At 44.1% G+C, this 22,017-nt stretch overlaps 2 protein-coding genes across 5 annotated transcripts in view; one reads left to right on the top strand and one right to left on the bottom strand.

Annotated features, from left to right (window-relative positions):
* Positions 1 to 6,136, top strand: part of cax1 (cation/H+ exchanger protein 1) — a 52,579-nt gene extending 46,443 nt beyond the window's left edge. For 2 of the 3 annotated variants that reach the window (XM_070897216.1, XM_070897217.1), the window contains exons 16-19: positions 273 to 367; positions 839 to 917; positions 2,099 to 2,207; positions 5,396 to 6,136. In XM_070897216.1, coding sequence (XP_070753317.1) covers positions 273 to 367; positions 839 to 917; positions 2,099 to 2,207; positions 5,396 to 5,469 — 357 coding nt within the window. In that variant the 3' untranslated portion in view covers positions 5,470 to 6,136. The remainder of the gene's footprint in view (positions 1 to 272; positions 368 to 838; positions 918 to 2,098; positions 2,208 to 5,395) is intronic. The other variant, XM_070897218.1, reaches the window with a different exon arrangement.
* A 5,907-nt stretch (positions 6,137 to 12,043) lies between these two features.
* Positions 12,044 to 22,017, bottom strand: part of klhdc10 (kelch domain containing 10) — a 40,289-nt gene continuing 30,315 nt past the window's right edge. For both annotated transcript variants that reach the window (XM_070897215.1, XM_070897214.1), the window contains 5 exons: positions 21,102 to 21,186; positions 18,612 to 18,678; positions 17,706 to 17,753; positions 16,751 to 16,890; positions 12,044 to 15,638 (listed from right to left, as the gene is read on the bottom strand). In XM_070897215.1, coding sequence (XP_070753316.1) covers positions 15,429 to 15,638; positions 16,751 to 16,890; positions 17,706 to 17,753; positions 18,612 to 18,678; positions 21,102 to 21,186 — 550 coding nt within the window. In that variant the 3' untranslated portion in view covers positions 12,044 to 15,428. The remainder of the gene's footprint in view (positions 15,639 to 16,750; positions 16,891 to 17,705; positions 17,754 to 18,611; positions 18,679 to 21,101; positions 21,187 to 22,017) is intronic.

Genomic DNA, 22,017 nt, shown 5'->3' with positions numbered 1-22,017 from the left:
TGGTGGGAATAAGGATAATTTGTGTGTGTGTGTGCGTGTGTATCTATAGATTAACAAGTTTATGAAAAGTACAGAACTTTCCCTCCTAGGTTTCATAGATGTGAGTGGAGTATAGGAGATTGTATGATGGAAGGAATGGTTCTGGATTGGCCTTTTCCATGTTCTACATCCTGATTCTTTATCGCTTGTTTTCACTAGAAAGAGTGAGAAATTGATATGTAGACTGCTTTATTCTAACTGCTTCCCTTGTGTGCTTTTCCAATCAATAACAGTATTTCCTTGGGGTGACTGTCTTGGCAATGATCCCGGAGCTTCCAGAGATTGTAAATGGAATCCAGTTTGCATTGCAGAACAACATCAGCCTCAGGTTTGTTGCTGCTCGTCTGTGTGATCTGATCTTTGGTGAGCTGTCTGGTCTAGTGACTGCCTGTCTTATGTCATAAGATGTTGGGGAGGCTGCGTGAGGTGGTGAGAAACCTTTGGGTCAGAGTTCCTGCGTGTGTGTGTGTGTTGTAGGGTATCGGGGAGCAGGAACTGCCTTGCCTCACTCTGCATTCCACTGCCAGCTGTCCACAGATTGAACCTGTTGGCTCAGGCCATTCCTGACTAATCATGGGCTAGCTAGAAGCCAAAATGGCAAGTGGTCTGGGAGCATGTGTCCATCTGTGTTCAGTCTTTTAGTATAAAGTACAAGACAATTACAAAGTAGGGTCCAAGGGGGCATTGCCAATGGAAACCAATTGCTTGGAAGTGGGCAAGGATATAATGTACTGCAAAGCACAGTGTTGCTCCTTCCTGTATAGGATTTGGGTTCATCCATCTTGAACTGTCTCCTCAGCCTGGAAGTTGGAAGTTCCATCGCTGTACAAGTATGTATGCTGCAAATCCCAGTCCTGGTACTCTTCTCTGTCATTTATGTAAGTATTTAACTTATTAGCTGAAAACCAATTGCTTGCCTGACAGTAAAATTCCTGAAAAAAAACCTGAAAATTCTGGAAATACTCCGCAGGTCAGGCAGCATCTGTGGCGAGAGAAAGAGTGAATGTTCCAGGTCAATGACATTTCAGTTCTGACGAAGGGTCATTGAACTGAAACGTTAACTGTTTCTCTCTCCCCAGATGCTGCCTGACCTGTTTCCAACATTTTCTGATTTTTATTTCCGATTTCCAGCATCTGCAGTATTTTGCTTTTGTACTAGTAAAATTCCTGAGGTACTTTTATGTAGGTCTACTCACTGAACAGAGCTGGGAGGTGTCAAAGGGGAAGTTTTGAGGCTTTTGAAGATGGGGTGAGGTAGTAGGCTCCAGATTCAGTAAGCATCTCTGGCTAGAAGGGGTGGAGGGTAAGGCTGTGGAAGGATTTATGCACCAGGATGAGGATTTTGAATTAAATGTACAGGCAACTCTATTATCCGTACACTAATGCAACGATTTCCTGTTGTAACGGCATTTAAAATTCTGTGTGTGTGACGTCACTTTGAAACTCTGATGTTCCTTTCAAATGTTGCCTGTTGAGCCTTGCTGTTAAGTGCTCTGCCTTTTCTCCGCTCCCGCTGTTGCTCGCACACAGGTCCACTGCCTCTTTCGGGCCTGCACTTGCTGGGCTGCTTTTAAGCGCTCCACCTTGCCTCAGCTGCTGCTGCTGCTCCCACACAGTTCCACTGTGCCTCATAATTCATTAAAATGCCACGAACAGTTACAGGAAGTAATCAACGAGCCTAATGGTCTTTAGATCTAGAGGACTAGAATTCAAGGATTAGAAGATACACTACAGCTATTGGTTAGAGCACACCTGCAGTACTGTAAGCATTAACTGTAATGTCAACTTGCTCTAACAGAGAAATCGTTTACCCGGCATAGCCCAATCCCCGAGGGACCCGGATAATCGAGAGTTGCCTGTATTATGTATGGGAGCTGTTAGAAGTTTGAGAAGGGGTGATGATAATGGGATGTAGTATAGGAAAGAGTATGGGCAGCCCAGTTTTGAACAAACTAGCTTGTGTAGGGTGGAGCTTGAAGTCTGGATGCAAAAACTTTGTGCTAAGAAAATGATCTTGACAGCCCATATACTAACCATGTGCCAATTGCTTTTTATTTAGCCTGTAGGCTTTAATTTGCTCTTCAGTGATCTCCATCTTTGGGCGTCAATATTCAGTGTCATCTTAATGAACTATATCTTCATGGATGGCAAGTGTGACTATTTCCAGGGTAGGTTGACTTTCTTTAATGAGCTGTATAGAGGAACAAAATAGTAAAATGTGATTCTTGTACACTTACAGATTCAGTATTATACATGATGCTTGTGGTACAATACATATTGCAGAGACTCACACCTGGGAGAGGGGCAGAGAGTTGTTTGCCTGCACCTCTGCAAGTGATGTAATTAAATGTTTGGTCAATGGTCTTTGCATTTACTTCATTCTGTCTGAGTCACCCAACACTAAGCGCATGCTCAATTTGCAACCTGACCAGTAACTGGGATGCTCTGTCCTGCAAGAGTGCAAGCCTATGTCCTGACCACTTATCAATAAAGACGTGCATTTATACAGCGCCTTTCAGGATGTCCCAAAGTACTTTACAGCAAATTATTTTTGAAGTGTAGCCACTGTTGTAATTTAGGAAATGTGGCAGACAATTTGTGCATAGTAAGCTCCCACAATGTGTTAAATGACCAGATCAGAGTTTTTTGATGGATGAGGGATAAACATTTGCCAGGACACTGGAGAGCACTCCCTGCTCTTCAAAATAATGCCATAGGATCTTTTGCGTTCACCTGAGGAGACAGACGGGCCCTGGGTTTAACGTCTCATCCGATAGTGCAGCGCTAGCTCAGTACTACACTGAAGTGTCGGTCTTGATTTTGTGCTCAAGTCTCTGGAATGGGATAAGGTCACGTCCCAACAACTGGTGTGATCTTTGAATGTCTTAAGATAAGCAACCAAGCTTAAACAGTAAGCTGTGCAGTTGCCATGTCTGAATGACTTCAGATGGAATGGTTTGACATGTTGGATCCTGGATTATCTGTATTCTATAATATAACATTGTGACTTGGATACAGTGTGAGTGAGTGTAATGGGTCGGCACACTGCCCTTTCACCCTCCTTCCTTCTCTTTTTTCCCCCTCCCCCCCCCACCCCCCGGAATTCATATCCAGCTGACAGTCATTGGATGAAGGTCTTGCATGAGCAGGCAATCTTGACCAAGTTCCCAATGGGCACAATCCCAAAGCATTAAGCTTCTCGTTTGGCACAAAGCCTGCATTTTGACCAGAGGCCTGGAACTGCTGATGGGAAATGTTGCATTGTACAAAGGGTGCTCTACACTCGAGTCAGCAGAGCGGAGCTTCACTCTGCGTCCAACCTGTGCCATACCTGACACTGGCTGCCTGAAATGGGAATGTATTCCATTTCCTAGAATGAATATCTCTTGCTATATAAATGCATGGCTTTCCTTTATGATTAGTGATTCCTATTTTCATGATTTCAACCTCCCTGCCCCCGGTCCTGTCCCATGATCAGATTGCACCAGATAAGCACAAATAAATCACCGAAAAATATAACTGAAAACATTTTAATGGACGGCTTAGAAAATGTCAACGGTCATAACCCAATTGCAGAGTTGAAATGAGCTCCAGGAACTGCTATTAGACTCCTGTGTGTCAACATCTCAATTTGAAAATTTTCATCCTTGTTTTCAAATCCCTCCATGGCCTTGCCCCTCTCTATCGCTGTAATCTCCTTAAGCCTCACAACCCCCTGAGGTATCTGCGCTCCTCTAATTCTGCCCTCTTGAGCATCCCTGATTATAATCACTCAACCATTGGTAGCCGAGCCTTCCATTGCCTGGGCCCCAAGCTCTGGAACACCCTGCCTAAACCTCTCCGCCTCTCTATCTCTTTCCTCCTTCAAGCGCTCCTTAAAACCAACATCTTTGACCAAGCTTTTGGTCACCTGCCCTAATTTCTCTCTGGCTTGGTGTCAAATGTTCATACTCCCGTGAGGTGCCCTTGAGACGATTCACCACGCTAAAGGCGCTATATAAGTGCAAGTTGTTGTTGTTGTTGTTGTGGAGCTGAGTCCACGGCCAGATCAGCCGTGATCTTGTTGGGTGGCGGAGCAGGCTCGAGGGGCTAGATGGCCTACTCCTGTTCCTAATTCTTATGTTCTTATTAATGTTGGGGAAGTCCAGAACCAGGGGTCACAGTCTAAGGATAAGGGATAAGCCATTTAGGACCGAGATGAGGAGAAACTTCTTCACCCAGAGAGTGGTGAACCTGTGGAATTCTCTACCACAGAAAGTTGTTGAGGCCAATTCACTAAATATATTCAAAAAGGAGTTGGATGTAGTCCTTACTACTAGGGGGAATCAAGGGGTATGGCGAGAAAGCAGGAATGGGGTATTGAAGTTGCTTGTTCAGCCATGAACTCATTGAATGGCGGTGCAGGCTCGAAGGGCCGAATGGCCTACTCCTGCACCTATTTTCTATGTTTCTATGTCTCTAGATTGGCAAAACAACCAGAGAGGGAGATGAGAATTGTTTTTTATGCAGTTATGATCTGGCATGCACTACCTGAAAGGGTGGTAGAAACGGATTCACTAGTAACTCCCAAAAGGGAATTGGATAACTACAAATTTTTCCTTTGCAAGTAATGCTATGGGGAAAGAGCCAGTACAGGTATAATGGGCCAAATGGCTGCCTTCTCAGCTGCATCAACATTATTTATTTAAAAATATTATTGGGTAATTTAACACATTGCTGTTTGTAGGACCTTGTGTGCAAATTGGTTGTCATGTTTCCCTACATTACAACTGACCACACTTCAAAAAGTACTTTTTTGGTTGTAAAGTGCTTTGGGACATCCTGAGCTCATGAAAGTTCTTCATTTGCTGTGGCTGGGTTACTGTTTGACCGTCAAATATCCTTTTCATAGTTTGAGAATTGAAGGAATTTCTGTTTTTTTTAAACCCCATTTTTTTTTTTTTACTTGAGAAAAATTACATAATTAAGGTTGAATGCAGAGTGTCAAACCTGTTGCCTGTGGGCCCCAGGTTTGAATCTCTTGTACTCTTTGGCCTACGTTAAACTGAAGCTGTTTTGATCCAGTTCCAATTGATGTATTTGAGGCTCATGTGAAATCTGACTGGTGAAGTGGGTGTTGGTTTTGAGGCAAGAGTCCCAGCAGCTGAGCAGAGAGCTTGCATAGAATTTACAGCAAACAGGCTATTCGGCCCAACTGGTCTTTGCTTGTATGTATTTCGGATGCTTTATGCTACAGTCAGGTATGGAGAGTCAACATTTTTGCATTACTCAGCACAGGGTGTTCTTTGCCTTAAGCAATCTTCTGAAAAATGGGAATTTACCATCCTTTAACCCTGACACTGACTTGTCTCCACAGGCACAGCACTGGTGGTAGTCTACCTCATCATCATGGCCATGTACTTCTTTGCTCCATCACAAAGTGGTTGCTGAAGGTGGATTAATTGAACTGTTTACATTACTTGGACAGTTTGATTGAACAGCTCTAAAATAATTATCGGCAGCCAAAAAGTCTTCAGAATCATCTCCATTTCTACCGGCCAGGAGAGGAACATTAATCAGACATCTTTAAAAGTGGGAGTTGATGTTGCTGTGTGAACTGAAAACTCCTGAGTGCTGATGTTTAGTGACTGACTGACCTCTGTTGTCAACGCAATTTGAAGATTAATGGTCTTGTGGTGATTCGATTCAATTCCCTTCCCATCGACCAGCTTCTACTACCTGTGCCCTGATATCGGCATTCTGCATTAGTGGATTCAGGGGGGAGGGTTATCTTCAGATTTTTTTGGGAAGATGTTCTGTATGGTGACTCCCTCTGACACCAGGCTGGCCAACACACTCAGAATAACTTCCTTGAGTTTGTGATTCCATTAACTGCTGCTGCTGTTTGATTGAAATACGGTTTCCTATGTTTTAGAAAAACTGAACTTATACTAAAGACTCAATGTAAAAAAATATTTTTGGGACAAAACTGTGACTTAAAGTAACTTGCTGGATGTGCAGTGTTTAAAGGGACTGTGCAAGTCGGCAAAAAGTGTATTTATAGGGTCATTTTGGACTGTGTTTAAAATAAAATTTGTATCTCCATTTACAACCCGAAGCTCGACTCTGTGCTCAAGAAATTATACAAGCTGTCCCGGTACCCAAGCTGAAGCCCTGATGTGGCCATTACAATGGATTGTACTGCCCCTGGGTTTGGAGGGGGCAAAGGGAAGAGAATTCTGCCAGGCATACTGTTCTTGCATTTTATCTGATGCTCCTACTCTGACTGTGTGTGTGTCTCTCTCTCTCTCTCTCTCTCTCTCTCAAGTTTGGTGTGCTGTGACTTTTTCTAGTTACTCCTTTAACCTTCAAATCTTGTGGAACTAGTGATAATCTGCTGCAATGGATTGAGAATTGGCTGAATGCCTGCAAGCAGCAAGCTGTAGTCAATGGCTTTGAATCTGCTTGGAGACTGGACACCAGTGGTGTCTTGCAGGGATTGGTGTTGGGACCTTTACTATTTTCATTAGTGATTTTTGATGTAGGCATTCGGGGATGGGGAGGAGGGAAGGGAAATGATCCACAAGTTTGCATTCAACACCAAGATATGTATGAGTGTTGGGACTGTAGCAGCTGTTTGACTACTGCAAGCTGATTGCGATGTCGGAAGGATGGGCCTGTTTTTAATTTTGCTGTGTAGTGTTCTGCAGGTGGGCAGATCAAATACTGAATATACTTGCACCCTGCAGGATCAGAACTAAAGCCAGTGGTGGGGATCTGGATGATTTAGTGCATCATTCTCCTAAAGGTTCATAACCAATGCTGTGAAGCTAAAGCGGACAGGGTTTGATAGTGTATTCACAGGACAATTCACTAACACAGCCTACTATTTTGCCCTTGTACAAGAGCTTGGTTAAGCATCAGTTAGAATGCTGTGTCCAGTTTTGGTCTTCTCACATGGTGGATGATAGAGGCTTTGGAAAGGGTGCAGAGGTGAATTCCAAGTTTAAAAAAAAAAGTAGTTATGGTTGGGTTTGTATAATTTAAAAAGCAGATTCTGGTGATTTGATTGAGATTTATAAACTAATGAAGGGACTAGATTTTGTTTATGTACACCAATTATTGTAACTGGATCAGCCAGGGGTCACTCTTACAACCTGGTGCTGCCCTTCCATCACTTGTATGTTCAGCAGTTCTTCACTTTGCAGGGAATAGGGTACCTGTAGTACAGTGTACGTGATCTACTGGACTCTTAGATCATATCTCAAAGGGGTCAGAGAGGAATTTTCCATATTATCCTCCCCTAATTGACTCTCCCAGAAGATTCCATGTGGGGTAGAGAGTGCCTAATATGGTGATGCACAAGACATCACGAGTGCCTACTAGGATAGATAGACAGACAGTCTAGTAGGAGCAGGGGCTCTTTTCTTGTGTTTCATTTTTGCATGTTCATAACCTATTGAAATAGTGGAGAAATCTTGGATGTGACAAGTACTAATGGTTAAATGACACCAACAGACATTGCTCTGTTAATCCTAATGCCTAATTGAGTAGTGAACAATGGCCAATCCTGAAGATTGTAATGTTCTCAGTCGAACACTCAACATCTTTGTTTAATAAAGTACCTACAGAATGAAATACAGGTTACATTCTCATTAACTGTTGACTCTAGTCAACTTTCTGTATTTATAAATATTAAGTAAAGGAGCTACACAGTATGTCCAATTCAACAACTACTTGCATTTATATAGTGCCTTTTAATGTAATGAAAGGTTTGAACATAGTCAGACAAAAATTGATACTAAGCAGGAGACAATGGGACAGGTGGCCAGAAGTAGGTTTTGAGCAGCATTTTAAAGGAGAATAGGGAGGTTGGGAGAGAAAATTCCAGCTGCCATTGGAGGGGCAAAGGAAGTGGGGGATGCACAAGAGGCCAGAGTTGGAGGAATGCAGAATTTATGGAGGGTTGTAGGGCTGCACAAAGTTGTTTAGTCTGCAATGAATAAGCCAGGGCAATAACTGAGTGACTATTCTGAGTAATCTCCTTCCTTTACACTCTCTCCTTTTAACTTTATCTTAGTTTGGGAAAAATCAGCCTGGCATCTTGATCAAATCCTGAAGGATAATATAGCCAGCAAGCTGTCAATGGCCAGGTTTACATGAAAGATGACCATTGTTGGGTGAGGAGGCAGGTGCCTGCGTGAATTTTCTTAACGTGGGGTGGCTGTTCTACATCAGTTACCTCACGGGCTTGACTGAGCAAGGTCTTGGTCCAGTGACAAGGGGAACCAAGACTGGAGACCCTGCCCAATACTAGACTCCCATAACAGGTGCTCTACTCTGAGCTCCGACACGGCCAGTGAGCCCCAGGTGGGCAGAGGCAACTCTTCAAGGATGTCCTCAAAGCCTCCTTGATAAAGTACAACATCCCCATCGACACCTGGCAATCCCTGGTCCAAGACTGCTCAAAATGGAAAAGCAGCCGGGAAGGTGCTGAACACCTAGCATCACCTGCAGGGAGCAAGCAGAAAGAGCACACAACAACCCAAGCACCCACCCACTATATGCCCCACCTGACACAAACCTATGTAGGTCCTGTATTGGACTCCGTCACCTGAACTAATTTTAGTGTGGAAGCACGTGATCATAGACTAAGACCCCAACAGACCACAAAGCTTCAGGAAAGGCAATGTGCAAAACAGTTCAACTTAATGTTAATTTGGGAATTCTGAAGTCTGGGGCTAGGTGCCATTTATTGCTCAGGGAACATACTATCCCTTTCAACATGAGCCTGAAAATTTCAATTTTTAAAAATATAGTACATACACTCGGCTGTCAATTTTAACAGCTTTTATTATAGACATGAATTGAAACACAAGGCTAGACGTCTGCAGATCTAGAAAACAAACATGGCAATCTCATTCCTCTTAAATATCAACTCTTCAGGGCTGAGAATGTAAGAAAACCAACATGCACACCTAAATCCAATTTGTACCTGTGTAGTTTTATTTTACACACTCCCTCACTCTCCAACATAGGTCTGAGAACCAGGCAAACAAAATATGACTGACTTAGTGTTTCTGAACTGCTGTCCAGCAGAAAGGTTATAGAAGTACATAGTTGATGTGCTGTGAGGATAGATTAGTGTGGTATTCCAGGAGCAGACTGCTACTCCACATCACAGAATTCTTGGTGTGCTTGGAAATGTATGGGCATCCCTAACCAGATCGAGAGCTCATTTTCTATTTGCATCTATACCAACAAGAAAAAGATTACTGATATTTCAAATTGTCTGACATCCAACAATCTTGTGACAAATGGGGGAGAACTGAGAAGGATAATTGGAATTGCTGCAATGTTTTAAACATTTTTGCCTCTTGCAGGTATTCATGTTAGAATACATTTCATGCCCTCTAAAATCTAATTATTCTTTTGCCAAAACTCACTCGTGAGGCTTGGCAAGTCATTTGGCTGTAGGAACCCTCAGTTTGGCATGATCTGTGTGTTGATCAAGGGGTCATGCAATAGCAATCCAGTTTTTAATGTTATGTGCTTTTCCAATCCTAGGGCTGTTGAGGCCAATTGTAGCAACACCCACTCCTCTCCATCCCCTTCCCCATTCAATCAGTACAGAGTGGCAATAACAAATGCAACTGCCCTGCTCTGGGTGGTTTTGGTACTTGCTGCATAAACTGTGAATCATTTCAGCTTACCTGTTTTAAAAGGTCAGTGATTCTGAGCACTGCAACTACAAAGCCATTTTTAACTTTTCAACCATGCACAAGCGCCATTGGTGCAGGTTCAGACTCTGACTGACTTAAGCAAACCTGGGTCCACAGAAATGTTGCATCCTGCTTTCATTTCAAGTCTAACAAAGGTAGCCAGGTTATATTACAAAGCAAAATAGTGTGGATGCTGGAAATTTGAAAGAACAGAAAATGCTGCAAATACACAGTCAGGCAGCATCTGGGGAGAGAGAGAGAGAAACAGTTAATGTTTCAGGACGATGACCTTGCATCTAACTTTTTTCAGTTCTGATGTAACAGGTTTTAGGCAAGTGCAGAGGGAGGGGAGGGAAAAAAACGAGAAGTTTGTGTTCTCCTGCTCCTACCCTATCGCTGCCTCTGTACTTGCTTAAAAGTTGCATCACCCTTTTTTTCAGTTCTGATAGGTCATTGAACTGAAAACTGTTCTCTCCAGACACTGCCTGACCTGCTGAGTAGTTCCAGCGTTTTGTTTGTTAACCAAGTTCTAATCAAGTACAAGAGGCCAATCTGATCATCAGTGCACGCAAAAGTTGCTTCCAACTCCTTCCCTTCCCTCACCAGCTCCTGCAGCTGCTCCCATCACCCCTCCATAAATCTCTTGTCCACTACTTGAAAAAAATCCCAGCTTTAAAGCCTTTCAATTAAATCTTTGTCTGGATTTGCCTTGCAATGTCTCTCTGAACTGTTTGGCTTCTGTTTTCCTTTTCCTCCGCCCCAAAACAAATGTGGGGATGTTTCATTACATGAATAGTGCCACCTGAGTTACCACTTTAATTGAAGTGTATTGTTACACCGTATTAGAATAAGTTCACTCCTGAGGGGTGGGAGGGAGAACCTGTCCATGAAGGAGCATAGGTTGTAAAAGTGAGGCTCAAGTTGCATCCTGTGGCTAACTCCTCCAGGTCTATTGAGGCAGTGGTGCTGGGATTACTGCTTGGTTGTGTATTTCACACCATATTTACAGGTAATTATTATTTAATGCACTATACAATTTGTACTTGTATAGTGCATTAAATAATAAAACATCCCAGAGTGACATTGTTTGGAATAAATAGTTCCTTTTAATGTAAATTTAGGGAGGGGGTTATGATGGGAAAGAGGCTAAAGACTGAGGGTGCAGTGGTTCCTATTTTAGATGTTCACTCTCTACCCCATCTTTAGTTTACACATTCTCATTGTTATCGATAGAGTAGGCTATTCAGCCCATAAAACCTGTTCTACCATTCAATTAATATCTGTACCAGAACTCTATCTACCTGCCTTGGTTCCATATTCCTTTAATTACCCTAGCCTAACAAAATTAGTCGGTTTTGAATTTTTCAGTTGACCACCAGCCTTAACCAGGTTTCCACAGGCAGGAGGGTCGGTTATCACAGGACACACATTTAAGGTTACCTCGGCAGAATAGCCCCTCAAGCCTCTGTCATTCAATGAAATCATGGCTGATCTGTTCAGGTTATGGCCCCTTGTCCTAGACTCCCAACAGTTTCTATCTACCCTATCTATTCCTTTCAAAATCCTAAAAACCTCAAATCAAATCACCTCATAACCAATTATATTCCAGGGAATAAAAGCCTCAATAAATGGCAAGAGGTGATTCCTTTTAACATGAGCTAGAATGATCTGCAATGTGCTGCCTGAAAAAGCAGTGGAAGCCGATTCTGGGAACTGGATAAATTCTTGACGGAGAAAATTGCAGGGCTTTGGGGAAAGAGCTGGTACAATGGGTCAAATGGCCTCCTCCTGTGCTGGTAGAATCTATGTAAATAATGGACACTTGGGCAAAGTTTGTGGGTGCCTAGTATCTATAGAACCATATCAAACAAGAAGCCAACTCCAAGGAGGAGGGGGAAGAAGTGAACAAGAGGTTATTTGGCCCACAGTTGTCAAACTGCCATTTAAGTGTAGAGAATGTGTACGGTTATCTAGCAATAGGGTCACCATGCTAGGCAGTTGAACCAGACCAGATGCAGGACAAGTAGTACACCTGAAGATTAGATGGTCTTTTCCACCCCCCCCCAGCCAATATAAATGAAACTATCCACCTGGTCCTATACAAAGGCAAATCAGGTCAATTTTGCATGGTACTCACATTTGACATGTATGTGCTTTTTAAATACCCAGCCAGGTACCTTTTTCTGTACCAGAGGAGCTGCTGGCTCCTTTAAAACCCAATGGCAGTCACAGTTACCTCATTCAGGACTGGCGGAGAGCAGAAGGCAACAGCAACTACAAAAATGGCACCGTGTGGACAATGATTGATTGATAGATAGGCAACTTTATTGCTCACATTTAGTTATGTTTGAGTTATAAATGTACCACATGTTCTGGATTAATATGCAGCCAACATAATGAGCAAATTTTCACCATCAGCATCCCTGAAGCTGGGTTTTTCTATTAAATCACAATTCAAAAATAATCTATAGAAACAACTATTCAAAAGGAAGTGAGCACTGATCACAGGGAGAACTTCAGTGCCCCAGTCACTGAAGGAGTGTTGCTGAGGTGGCCTTCATTAACAGGTCACCTCTTACCATTAATTCAAGGGTTTGCTCCTGTTGAGCTTAGCCACCCATCCAATAGCATCTGCATTGGCTTGATCAAGCTGTGGCTGATGCCAGAGTTTTTTTTCCCCACTGCAGCATTTCAGCCAGTGCCTTTATACTTTGTACAGAAATCTAGGCAGTGTTAATTACACGTTTCCTGTCGGGCAGGTTTAAAGCCCAGCACACTGGCAAATAAAAGCAAAATATTGCGGATGCTGGAAATCTAAAATAGAACCAGAAAATGCTGGAAAACACTCAGCAGGTCAGGCAGCATCGGTGGAGAGAGCAACAGAGTTAATGTGTCAGGTTGACCCTTCATCAGCACAACGACCTGAAACCTTAACTCTGTTTGTTTGTTTCTCTCTCTCTCTCCACAAATGTTGCTTGGCCTGCCGAATGCTTCTAGCAATGTTTTTATACCTGGAAATGGGTTGGTTAAGTGAGCTGATGACTCCCAGGATGGTACACAGGGGCAGGGGAAGCAGGGTTCACACTTCTGATCACTATCCAGGGAACAGTCCTTAGTGCACAAAATCAGGCTGTTATCAGACAGTTGCAGCACTCACTGCTCACACGCAGTGCTTCAATAATAAATAGTGCATTGTATGTCTGCTGACTCATTTAACACAGCCTCCTACCTCAGTTCCAGAGTGTAAGTGGGTGTCATATTTAGGCACACAAGTACACCAAGGGAATAACTTTAGCATTCAGCATACGTTGGGAGGAGTACAACACGGAGTTCCTGCTTCCGAATGCTGACCACTGCTGGAAGCACATCGCACAAGTACTGGTGCAGTCTGACTAGTGGCCTCGTAGTTGAAATGCTTACCACCACTCAAAAGATGGCCACTGAGGCCGAAGGACACCTCACAGGCCTGGAACAATACCCCAGAAAATGTCCACATCTTGGGAGGGGACAATCATATTTACTGAGTGGCTAAACTCTCGAAATACAATGGCCACTATGCTGGATTGTAGACATTCGGGGACTGCAGTACTTTGAGGCTGGTCACGAACACAAGATGAGCAATTCAACAGATTCAATCATGCTTTTATTAACAATTTTACAAAAGATGGCGGGGGGGGGTGGGAAACTTTGCAATGATTTAAAAATCAAATCTGGACAATTGAAAAAAATTAAAAAAGGACTGACCCACTTTTATTTTGATTACATCATCATTTTTAAAATGAGTTTTGAGTAAAGCCTCAGCTTAGAGTTTTGCAAACGGTCAGTTTGACTCTCAGTAAGAGGAGCTTAAAATTCTGAAGTTTCATTAAAACAGGTCTCTTTTTGAGGATGTCGATTGCTACAAGAACAGAACAGGAACAGGTTCAAATCCCAACCACTACATTTACCCAGAGAGAACAGCAGGTACACAGCCAACAGTTCCTACATACACAGCAGGCACTGGCATTGTGTCAAGTCAACTTTCACCATGGCAATTGGTCAGCTCCCTCATGCGAGCACTTGCTGGAGACGTATGAAATGCACCGCTTTCCTTGTTGTCGGCTTTGGGTTGCGATAGTGGCTAACCGATTTACTTGCTACAATCTGATTTCCTGCAACAGGCTAGCTGCTCACGAGAGACACACCAAGCATTGCTGCTGGTTGTCGATGATTGGCTGGTTGATACAAGTGAGTAAAGACATGATGAGTGGAAACGTTCCAAACCCGAACCCAAAGATCAACAGGAATTCCGAGCTCTCCATTATGGACTAGATTTACTACAAACTCTCGATATTGTGCAACATCCATTTGCACACTGAAATCTCATGATAGAGGGACCCGTAAAAAGGGGGGGGGGGGGAGGGGGAGAGGGCGACAGCAGCTCCCGCTCACAACACTTAGAGCACTTTATTTAGTCGCTGCACTGGTCACTGGTCAGTGAGATTCTCCCCTCAGTTACATCATCGATCAGGGAAGGCAAGTGTTCTGATGTGGAACGCGACTGGTTACTGCTCAGAAACTGGCACCATTCACCGTCTAAAAATACCACAAATCCCTTTACCCACAACACAAAGTGTAGAAATCGGTGGGGTCTGCAGCAGGACTTGGCAATGGCCCCAGATCACCAGCTCGGTCGATCAGCCAAAGGCGTGCAGTGCCCTCACACTGACCCAAGCCCCTATATCATCCCATTATAATTATTGACAGGTTAGCTAGGTCAGATCGAGGGGCAGCCTAAACCAAGGCAGTAAGATTAATGCAACATCTGAATGTTTCTTTTTCTAACACATGAACAATCATAGCTTTATAAAAAAAATACACACACACACACAAACAGTAAATCGAATCCAAACCAGCATGGCTGAAACAAACACGATTGGCATTGTGGAATTGGAGTAGACTCCTGGGTTTGTGAAAAGTACGCACGGTGATGAAAACAGCATTTAAGGCAACCACTTGCTGTGTTTTTGGCTCTTGAGAGGAAGGTTTGGGGGGGGGGGGGGTTGGAAGAAGAAAAGTAGAAGCCCCAGCCAAAATAGATTAAAAAAAGGAGGAAAAACACAAATATGTTAGGAATCTGAAATCGAAACAGAAAATACTGGACTGTCTGCAAGTGAAGGGGGAATTCTTTTTAAAAAAAACAGGCGGGTGTTTCAGATGAGACCATCAGCCCTGCCGAAACTCAGGATTTGTGGAAGGAATTAGCTTGTCGGAGGGAAAAGAAGCTATCTTTTTAATATCCCACGCAAATTGTGATGGCAAAATAAACTGGCAGGAGATTTTGGGACTTGCGTGTGTTGGGGAGCCGAATGGACAGACCTGGAAACGGCCCCCTCCAAAGGCTCTGCATCTCCAAACTGGAGTCAGGACAAACCTGAGGGCAAGAGTTTAAAAACATCATTGGAAAGTGGGCTTCACTTGTCTGGTGAGGAGGGGCGGGCGGGGGGTGGTGGGTGAAAGAGAGATTGGGGTCAGTCCACATCACTTGACGTGATAAAGTGACAGGATGTTTTAAAAAAATAACTGAGGCATCTAACATTTATGGCAGATAAGGCCTGAGGAGTATTCTTCCCAGCAGCTTCCTCCAACACTGCCCATCACCCATATTGCAGAAGTGTGTCCCTCTCTCTACCTCCTCCCCTCCGGCAGTCACTTCAGTCTCTCCACCAGTCCTTGCGTGAGTCCAAGATTGAGCAGCTGAGTGGTGGAGAACCGAGTTAGATGTGGAAGGCTTTTCAGCAGCCTCTCCCAGCAAAGTTCAAAGAGGCTGGGCACCACCAGCCAGATTTTGTAGAGTGAATCAGTCCGCTTGTTCTCGTGGATGTTGACCACTCCGCCGTGTACGTACATGCAGCCCGCCTGCAAAACACAAACAACGGGAAGGATAAGCAACATCTCTCGGTCTGTACAGTGCTGCTGCCATAGGCAAAGTCCTGGAGCGCAGACACTAGCATTTCAGTGAAGCTGTGGGCATGGGAGATTTTCATTCAGTGCCTGTTTGAACTTGTGGGGGGGGGGGGGGGGGGGGGGAGAGGAACCCCTATCCTTCTAGATTCCCAAGATTGAGTCGTGTTGGGAGAGAGCATTTTGTGCTGTGTGATACTGGGACTACCTGGAACGGTGTTTGAGGTAGTCCAGCAGGGACAGGCATTCTGGAATCACTCGAGAGGCAGTTTGATGCTATTTGGTGGCTGATGTGCAACAGCGACCACAAGTTAAAAAAATTCCACGCATATGTAAATAAAATGGAAGCAAGTCATCCTCGTGCGAGGGACCCAGTATGATGATGATTTGGGGAGGAGGGAAGAGAGATACCATAAGCTGCTATGGAAGGAGGACTGGTGGCACCCCACAGGGATGGGTTGTGGGGCTGTTGCCATTTACTATTTTTAGAAATGACCGCGATGTGGGTGCTGGGGGCAATGGTCCTCAATTTCACAGATGACACTAACATTTGTGCGAGTGTCAGGACTGTGCAGGAGGAGGAATTTCTGCAAGTGGATCAAAATGTGCTGGAGAAATGGGCTAAAGACTGGTGGATGTCCTTTAACTTGGGTAAGTGTAATGTAATGCACTTGGGCAGGATTAATACCAAGTGGACTTGCATGCTGCATGGCACTAAATTAAAAACCAGGAGAGAGAAAGGGATCTTGGCGTTATTGTTCATAGGTCTCTACTGATTCACAACCAATGCAGAGAAGCTGTAACAAAGCAAACAGGGTATTAGTTTGCATGAACAGAACTATTGAACAAAGCACGGGATCTTGTCCTTGTACAAGACCCAGGTTAGGGTTAATGAATCTCAACTAGGATGGCAGTAGGTTAAAAGGGGATAAAAAAGTCCCCAATATTGATTGTTGCTGGATATCGATAGGGATGGGTGTTGGACAAGGACAGGCTCCAAGCCTAGCAGTCAAGCCAACTGTGGTTTAGAAATAAACTAGCGGAGGAAACTTTACTCAGCTACTAACCGGGGTGACTGCTGCACAGTGGAAGTAAGCCGGCTCGGGCATTTCTGCGGGCAGTTTAGCCCAATGGAAAGTCTGTAAACTGAGCTTCCAGAGGTCCCCAAGTATCACCTCACCGTTATACCCACCACACACGTACACGTCTGCAAAGGAGGACAGAATTAGGGAGTCAATTATCTGCTGCTGAAAACTAAATCGAGAACCTCAGTAACCCAACATCTCCACAACATGACAGAAAAAAAGAACTTGCATTTATATAGCGCCTTTCACAATCTCAGGCCGTCTCAAATGAAGCACTTTTGTAAGGTGGGAAACATGACAATTTGTGCTCCCAAACAACAATGTGATAACGACCAGATAATCTGTTTTAGTGATGTTGATTGAAGGATAAATATTGGCCAGGACACCAGGGATAGTTCCCCTGCTCTTCAAATAGAGCCATGGGTTTTTTTCACGTCCAGCCGAAAGGGCAGATGGGGCCTCGGTTTAACGTCTCATCTGAAAGATGGCACCTCTGACAGTGCAGCACTCCCTCAGTACTCAATGCTAGATTTTTGTCTCTGGAGTGGCACTTGAATGCACGACCTTCTGACCCAGAGGCAAGAGAGCTGCCACTGAGCCACAAGACAGAAGGATCAAGAAAAAAAAACAGGGGCGTCTTCATTCAAACAGGTTTTGGGTGACCAGTCTATAAGAAATTTCCAGTGCAGGCGGCACACTGAAACACAGAATGGTGGTGACACTGCCCAAAGGGGGATCATTTTATTTTAATTCTCAAACTTGTATCAGGAGGAAAGAAAACACCCAAGCATCTGGGTTTCCCCAGTATAGAGAAACTTATCTTGTCAATGTATAGAAATGCAATACGAGAGACAGTGGCAGGTACAAGATTCGCAGGTGAGCTATTTACAGTTCTCTGATGCCAAGCTAAGCATTCTTACCAACAGCTCCCACTTACCGTGCCCTATTTGTACACAGCTATGGCATCTTCTGGCTGCAGGAAATCCTACAGGAAAAACACAAACCCAGTTAGGAACATGGTTATAGAATGATCAGGTGGAGATAGTTTGGGGGAGGGGCAAGAAATAAGCTTCTATCTGAGCTCATGAATGAGAAATGCAAGTAGTTTCCAGCCACACTAGAAAACCAACTTCCAGGGCAAAGTTGTACCATTAAAGAGCAACTCCACTACCATCTCAAATTAAAAAGTAGTACAACACAACTGCTGCACACTCACCTCACCTCTGCTGATATTTTGACTATGCAATATAAGCCTGATTATCTTTCGTGTATAGGGGTCGTACCCCTCTCCTCTTTCTTCCTTCCTTCCTCTCCCCCTCCTTCCTTCCTCTTTTCTTCCCCACCCCGCCCCAGGCAGACAAGCAAAACCAGTGCCAGAAAACATCAGAATTAAGACATGCAGAACAGGCTCGTATATGGATTAGTTGGGTCTGCCTATCCAAATTTTTGTTCTTCAATTGGGGTTAAAGCAGTTGATTTTATCTGTTGTGGTTTTAAATAATTTCCTTTTAAAGATCAGAGCTTCAAAAGATAATGCTTAGATCCTGTGAGCATTATTCAAAGTGACTCCAGCATCAAAGCCCCAAATCCCACTGCCTCCTGAAAGCTCACACACATGAATTGTCACTTGGGTGAGGTGTCAGGGAGCTCTCAGTACCTCAGAGAATTGCACTCCAAGCAAGGAGAAGGGGAGGAGAGAAGGGAAGAGGACAGAGATAGGAGGAGGGGGAAAATTAGTAGAAAAAAAAAAGAGGCAAGCGATTTTAAATATCCTTTCAAACTGCAGAGGGTTCAATGTTGCTGTACTACGTTTAGCAGAACGGTCGGTATATTCCAGACTTGCCTGTTCTCTCCTGTGGTTTTGTTTGGAGCTCCTCCCATGTATTAGTCTCCAAGTTATATGCATGTATCTGAAAATGAAATAAGTCTTGGATTGAAATCTTTGAGGCAGGGTTGGGGGTGCTGAGGGAGGGGAAAGAAACAGAGAATCAAGTTTATATTTCGGCATGTTCCCCAGAACCCCCCCCCTGTATTCCACCTACATGGAAGAGTCTACAATTTGATTCCCCTTGATAAGGGAGCTGGATCGAGTGTAAATTCAGGAGCTGGATCATGGACAGCAGTCCACTAAAATCTGTCCTAAAGAAGCACCAGTAGGAGGGAATCGAGCAGGAGTGGAGAGGTAACCCTGAGCTGACCTCGCCCATTAGAGTACCTGACTTGGGGACAGGTAATCAATGAATAAGTCAGGGAAGAATGGCTCACTGAATTGAGGAAGGGGCAAGAGAAAAGAGCAAATTAAATGTTCAATTTAAAAACAACAATGCAGTGCCAAATTCAGTCTGCAAAACACCGAGTATGGTTCCTCAGATGAAGTATCTGCATTGTATTTCCTTCTAATTCCCATTCTTGATGTGGACAAGTTGGATCTTTAACACACTTTTGTACTCAAGAATCCAACAGTCAGAGAAATACCAGAAAGCAGACAGATGCCAGGAGATCAAAGTCCATCACATCACTACCTACCAAAGCTAAATCCCAGCACTGGCACAAAGGGTTAACTACTGACAAGAACCTTGCTGCAAAGTAACATGATCGGAGGCAAAGCCACAGATCAGATCCTTCTAAAGTCGACAATAATGAATCTTTGTTCCAATGAGATCAAAACTGTCAAAGGCCCCTCAGTGCAAATCAGTAACATCTGATGGGTGACAATGCACTCAGAATACAAGTATTTGGCCAACTTTATTCATTTGGGAATCAATTAAAAGGGGCAGACTCGATGCTGTTCTTCCTGGTCTGTTGGTGTTTTTTTTGCCCTTGATAACTATAATCAATCATCATGAAGCTCCTATCAAAGAGTACACCAGTCCAACAGAGTTTTAGAAGAATTCTTAAGATTCAAATACAGTTGCAGACGTGTGCACTGATATTCAGAGAGTTACAAATATACATTGAAGCAATCTTTATGGAACTTATGGATCCCAGCAGCACGTCACAATCAATGTTACTAAAACTATAGTTATACAGGTTGAACGGAATCCGGAATCCTTGGAACCTGGCATGTTCTGGATAAAGGATGTTTCTGGACAAGGGGTAGTCACAATAAATAGGATGGTACAGGTACTGAGCAAGGGGATATCGGGGCTGGGACTGTGGCAGAGAGATCGGGGTGTGGGGGGAGTGGATTGCGGGGTCAGGCCAGCGATTGCGGGAGTCGGCAGCGAGGAAGGACTTCGATTTCTTCATGTCGGAGTTCTGCACATGCGACACCCGGTGGCTGGGGATGGTTCAACCTGTACCTTACTCTGACTCCTTATCTGAGGAAGGACATACTTGCCTTAGTAGGTGGTGCAACGAAGGTTCACTAGATCCTTGGGATGAGAGGGTTGTCCTATGAAGAAAGATTGAGTAGATTGGGCCTATACTCTCCAGAGTTTAGATGAATGAGTGGTGATCTGATTGAAGATTGAGAGGGTATATGCTGAGATTCTATCCCCTGGCTGGAGAGTCTAGAACTAGGGGTCATAGTCTCAGGATAAGAGGTCAGCCATTTAAAGACTGAGATGAGGAGGAATGTCTTCACTGAGGGTTGTGAATCTTTGGAACTCTCTGCCCCAAAGAGCTGTGGATGTTGAATCGTTGAGTATATTCAAGGCTGAGAGATAGATTTTTGGACTCTAGGGGAAATCGATGGATATGGGGATCTGACCAGAAAGTGGAGTTGAGGTAGAAGATCAGCCATAATCTTACTGAATGGCAGAGGAGGCCCGAGGGGCCAAATGGCCTACTCCTAATTCTTATGTTCTTATGTTAGAAAAAATTAAAAGGGTGGAACAAATCTAAAGAACAGTTTAAAAACACACCTTCTGCTAATTTAAATTATCCTGCAGACCAGTTTTACCTTCTAGATTCATCATACTTGTCCTTGGGTGATTCGAGTTGCTGTGAGACACATCCCAGAGTTCCCTTCATTGTACAACTGTGTTGTTCATTCTTTCTCCCAATTTTTTATATTTTACATTCATCAGTGTTAAATTTTATTTGCATAACTGATCTAAAACTTTATATAAAAAAAGGTTAAACTCTATATCCACAATGCTATGCAGAGAGGAAGCAATATTGGTCCAATCACTGACTCTGGGAGTATTCCATTCTGCATCACCCCCCTCCCCCCCGCCACCGCAGTCTGACACCCTCCTCCGCAATCATTTTATTCTGCCAACAAAGTCTTTAATAAAATAGTTCACCAAGACATCACAACACTTTTTATAAACCTACAACAATTTCCTGTTTGTTCCAGGACTGAGTGACAGGAGTGATCTCTCCCTACCTTATCTAGTGGATACGTTGTCCATGATGTTCCCCCACCTAATATGTATATCCTCTGTCCATCGTGTGCAATTTCATGTCGGTACCTGAAAATACAAGTAGCCCCAAACATTTTTACTCGGCTGTACTTTCCACCAACCCTCTTCCCGGCCGCCACTCCTTGAAGCTGCACAGTACAGGCTGTAGGCTCATTATGGGGATCTGCAAATGGATGAACCCAACGTTACCCCAGCCTCAACACAAAGCACCCCAGCCTACACCTTCACCCACAAAAAGTCTGGCACCTCAGAGCTCTCCATATCCCACTGGCTCCCCTTGTCCAGCAACTTCACCAAAATGCCTGCCAGTCCAAGGTCTCGGCCCACTCCCATGTTGATGATCATCTCCCGCCTTCTGTCTCCACACATACCGACCCCTGCTCCGATCTTTGCTGCCACTCCCTTTGCTTCAGCACTGGTGACTGCTCGCTCAGTCCCTCCCCCGTTCAGCTCCTCTGCTCCTGCTCATTCCCCTTCGACTCCTCAGAACTTTGCATTGGTTTCCTGAACCAACTCTCTCCACTTTTCCCATCTTGGATTGCTTTGTCCTCGAGACTGGAGTTCAGGCCAACACTCCCAATGTAGTACTGAGGGAGTGCTGCACTGTCGTGTTTCAGATGAGATGTTAAAGGAGAACAACCCCAGCTTCTCCAATCTCTCCGCATAATTGAAGTCCCTCATCCCTAGTCCCATTCTAATAAATCTCCTCTACACCCTCTCCAAGGCCTTGACATCCTTCCTCAAGTGTGGTGCCCAGAATTAAACACAAAACTTCAGCTGAGATCTAAGCCAGGAGCCCAACACCCCAGTACATTGCTCAGAGTCAGGGGTCTGATACCCCAGTACACTGCTCAGAGTCAGGGGTCTGATACCCCAGCA

The sequence above is a fragment of the Pristiophorus japonicus genome, chromosome 13, assembly GCF_044704955.1.
Source record: "Pristiophorus japonicus isolate sPriJap1 chromosome 13, sPriJap1.hap1, whole genome shotgun sequence".
NCBI lineage: Eukaryota > Metazoa > Chordata > Chondrichthyes > Pristiophoridae > Pristiophorus > Pristiophorus japonicus.
This window is presented reverse-complemented; position numbering and strand designations above follow the sequence as displayed.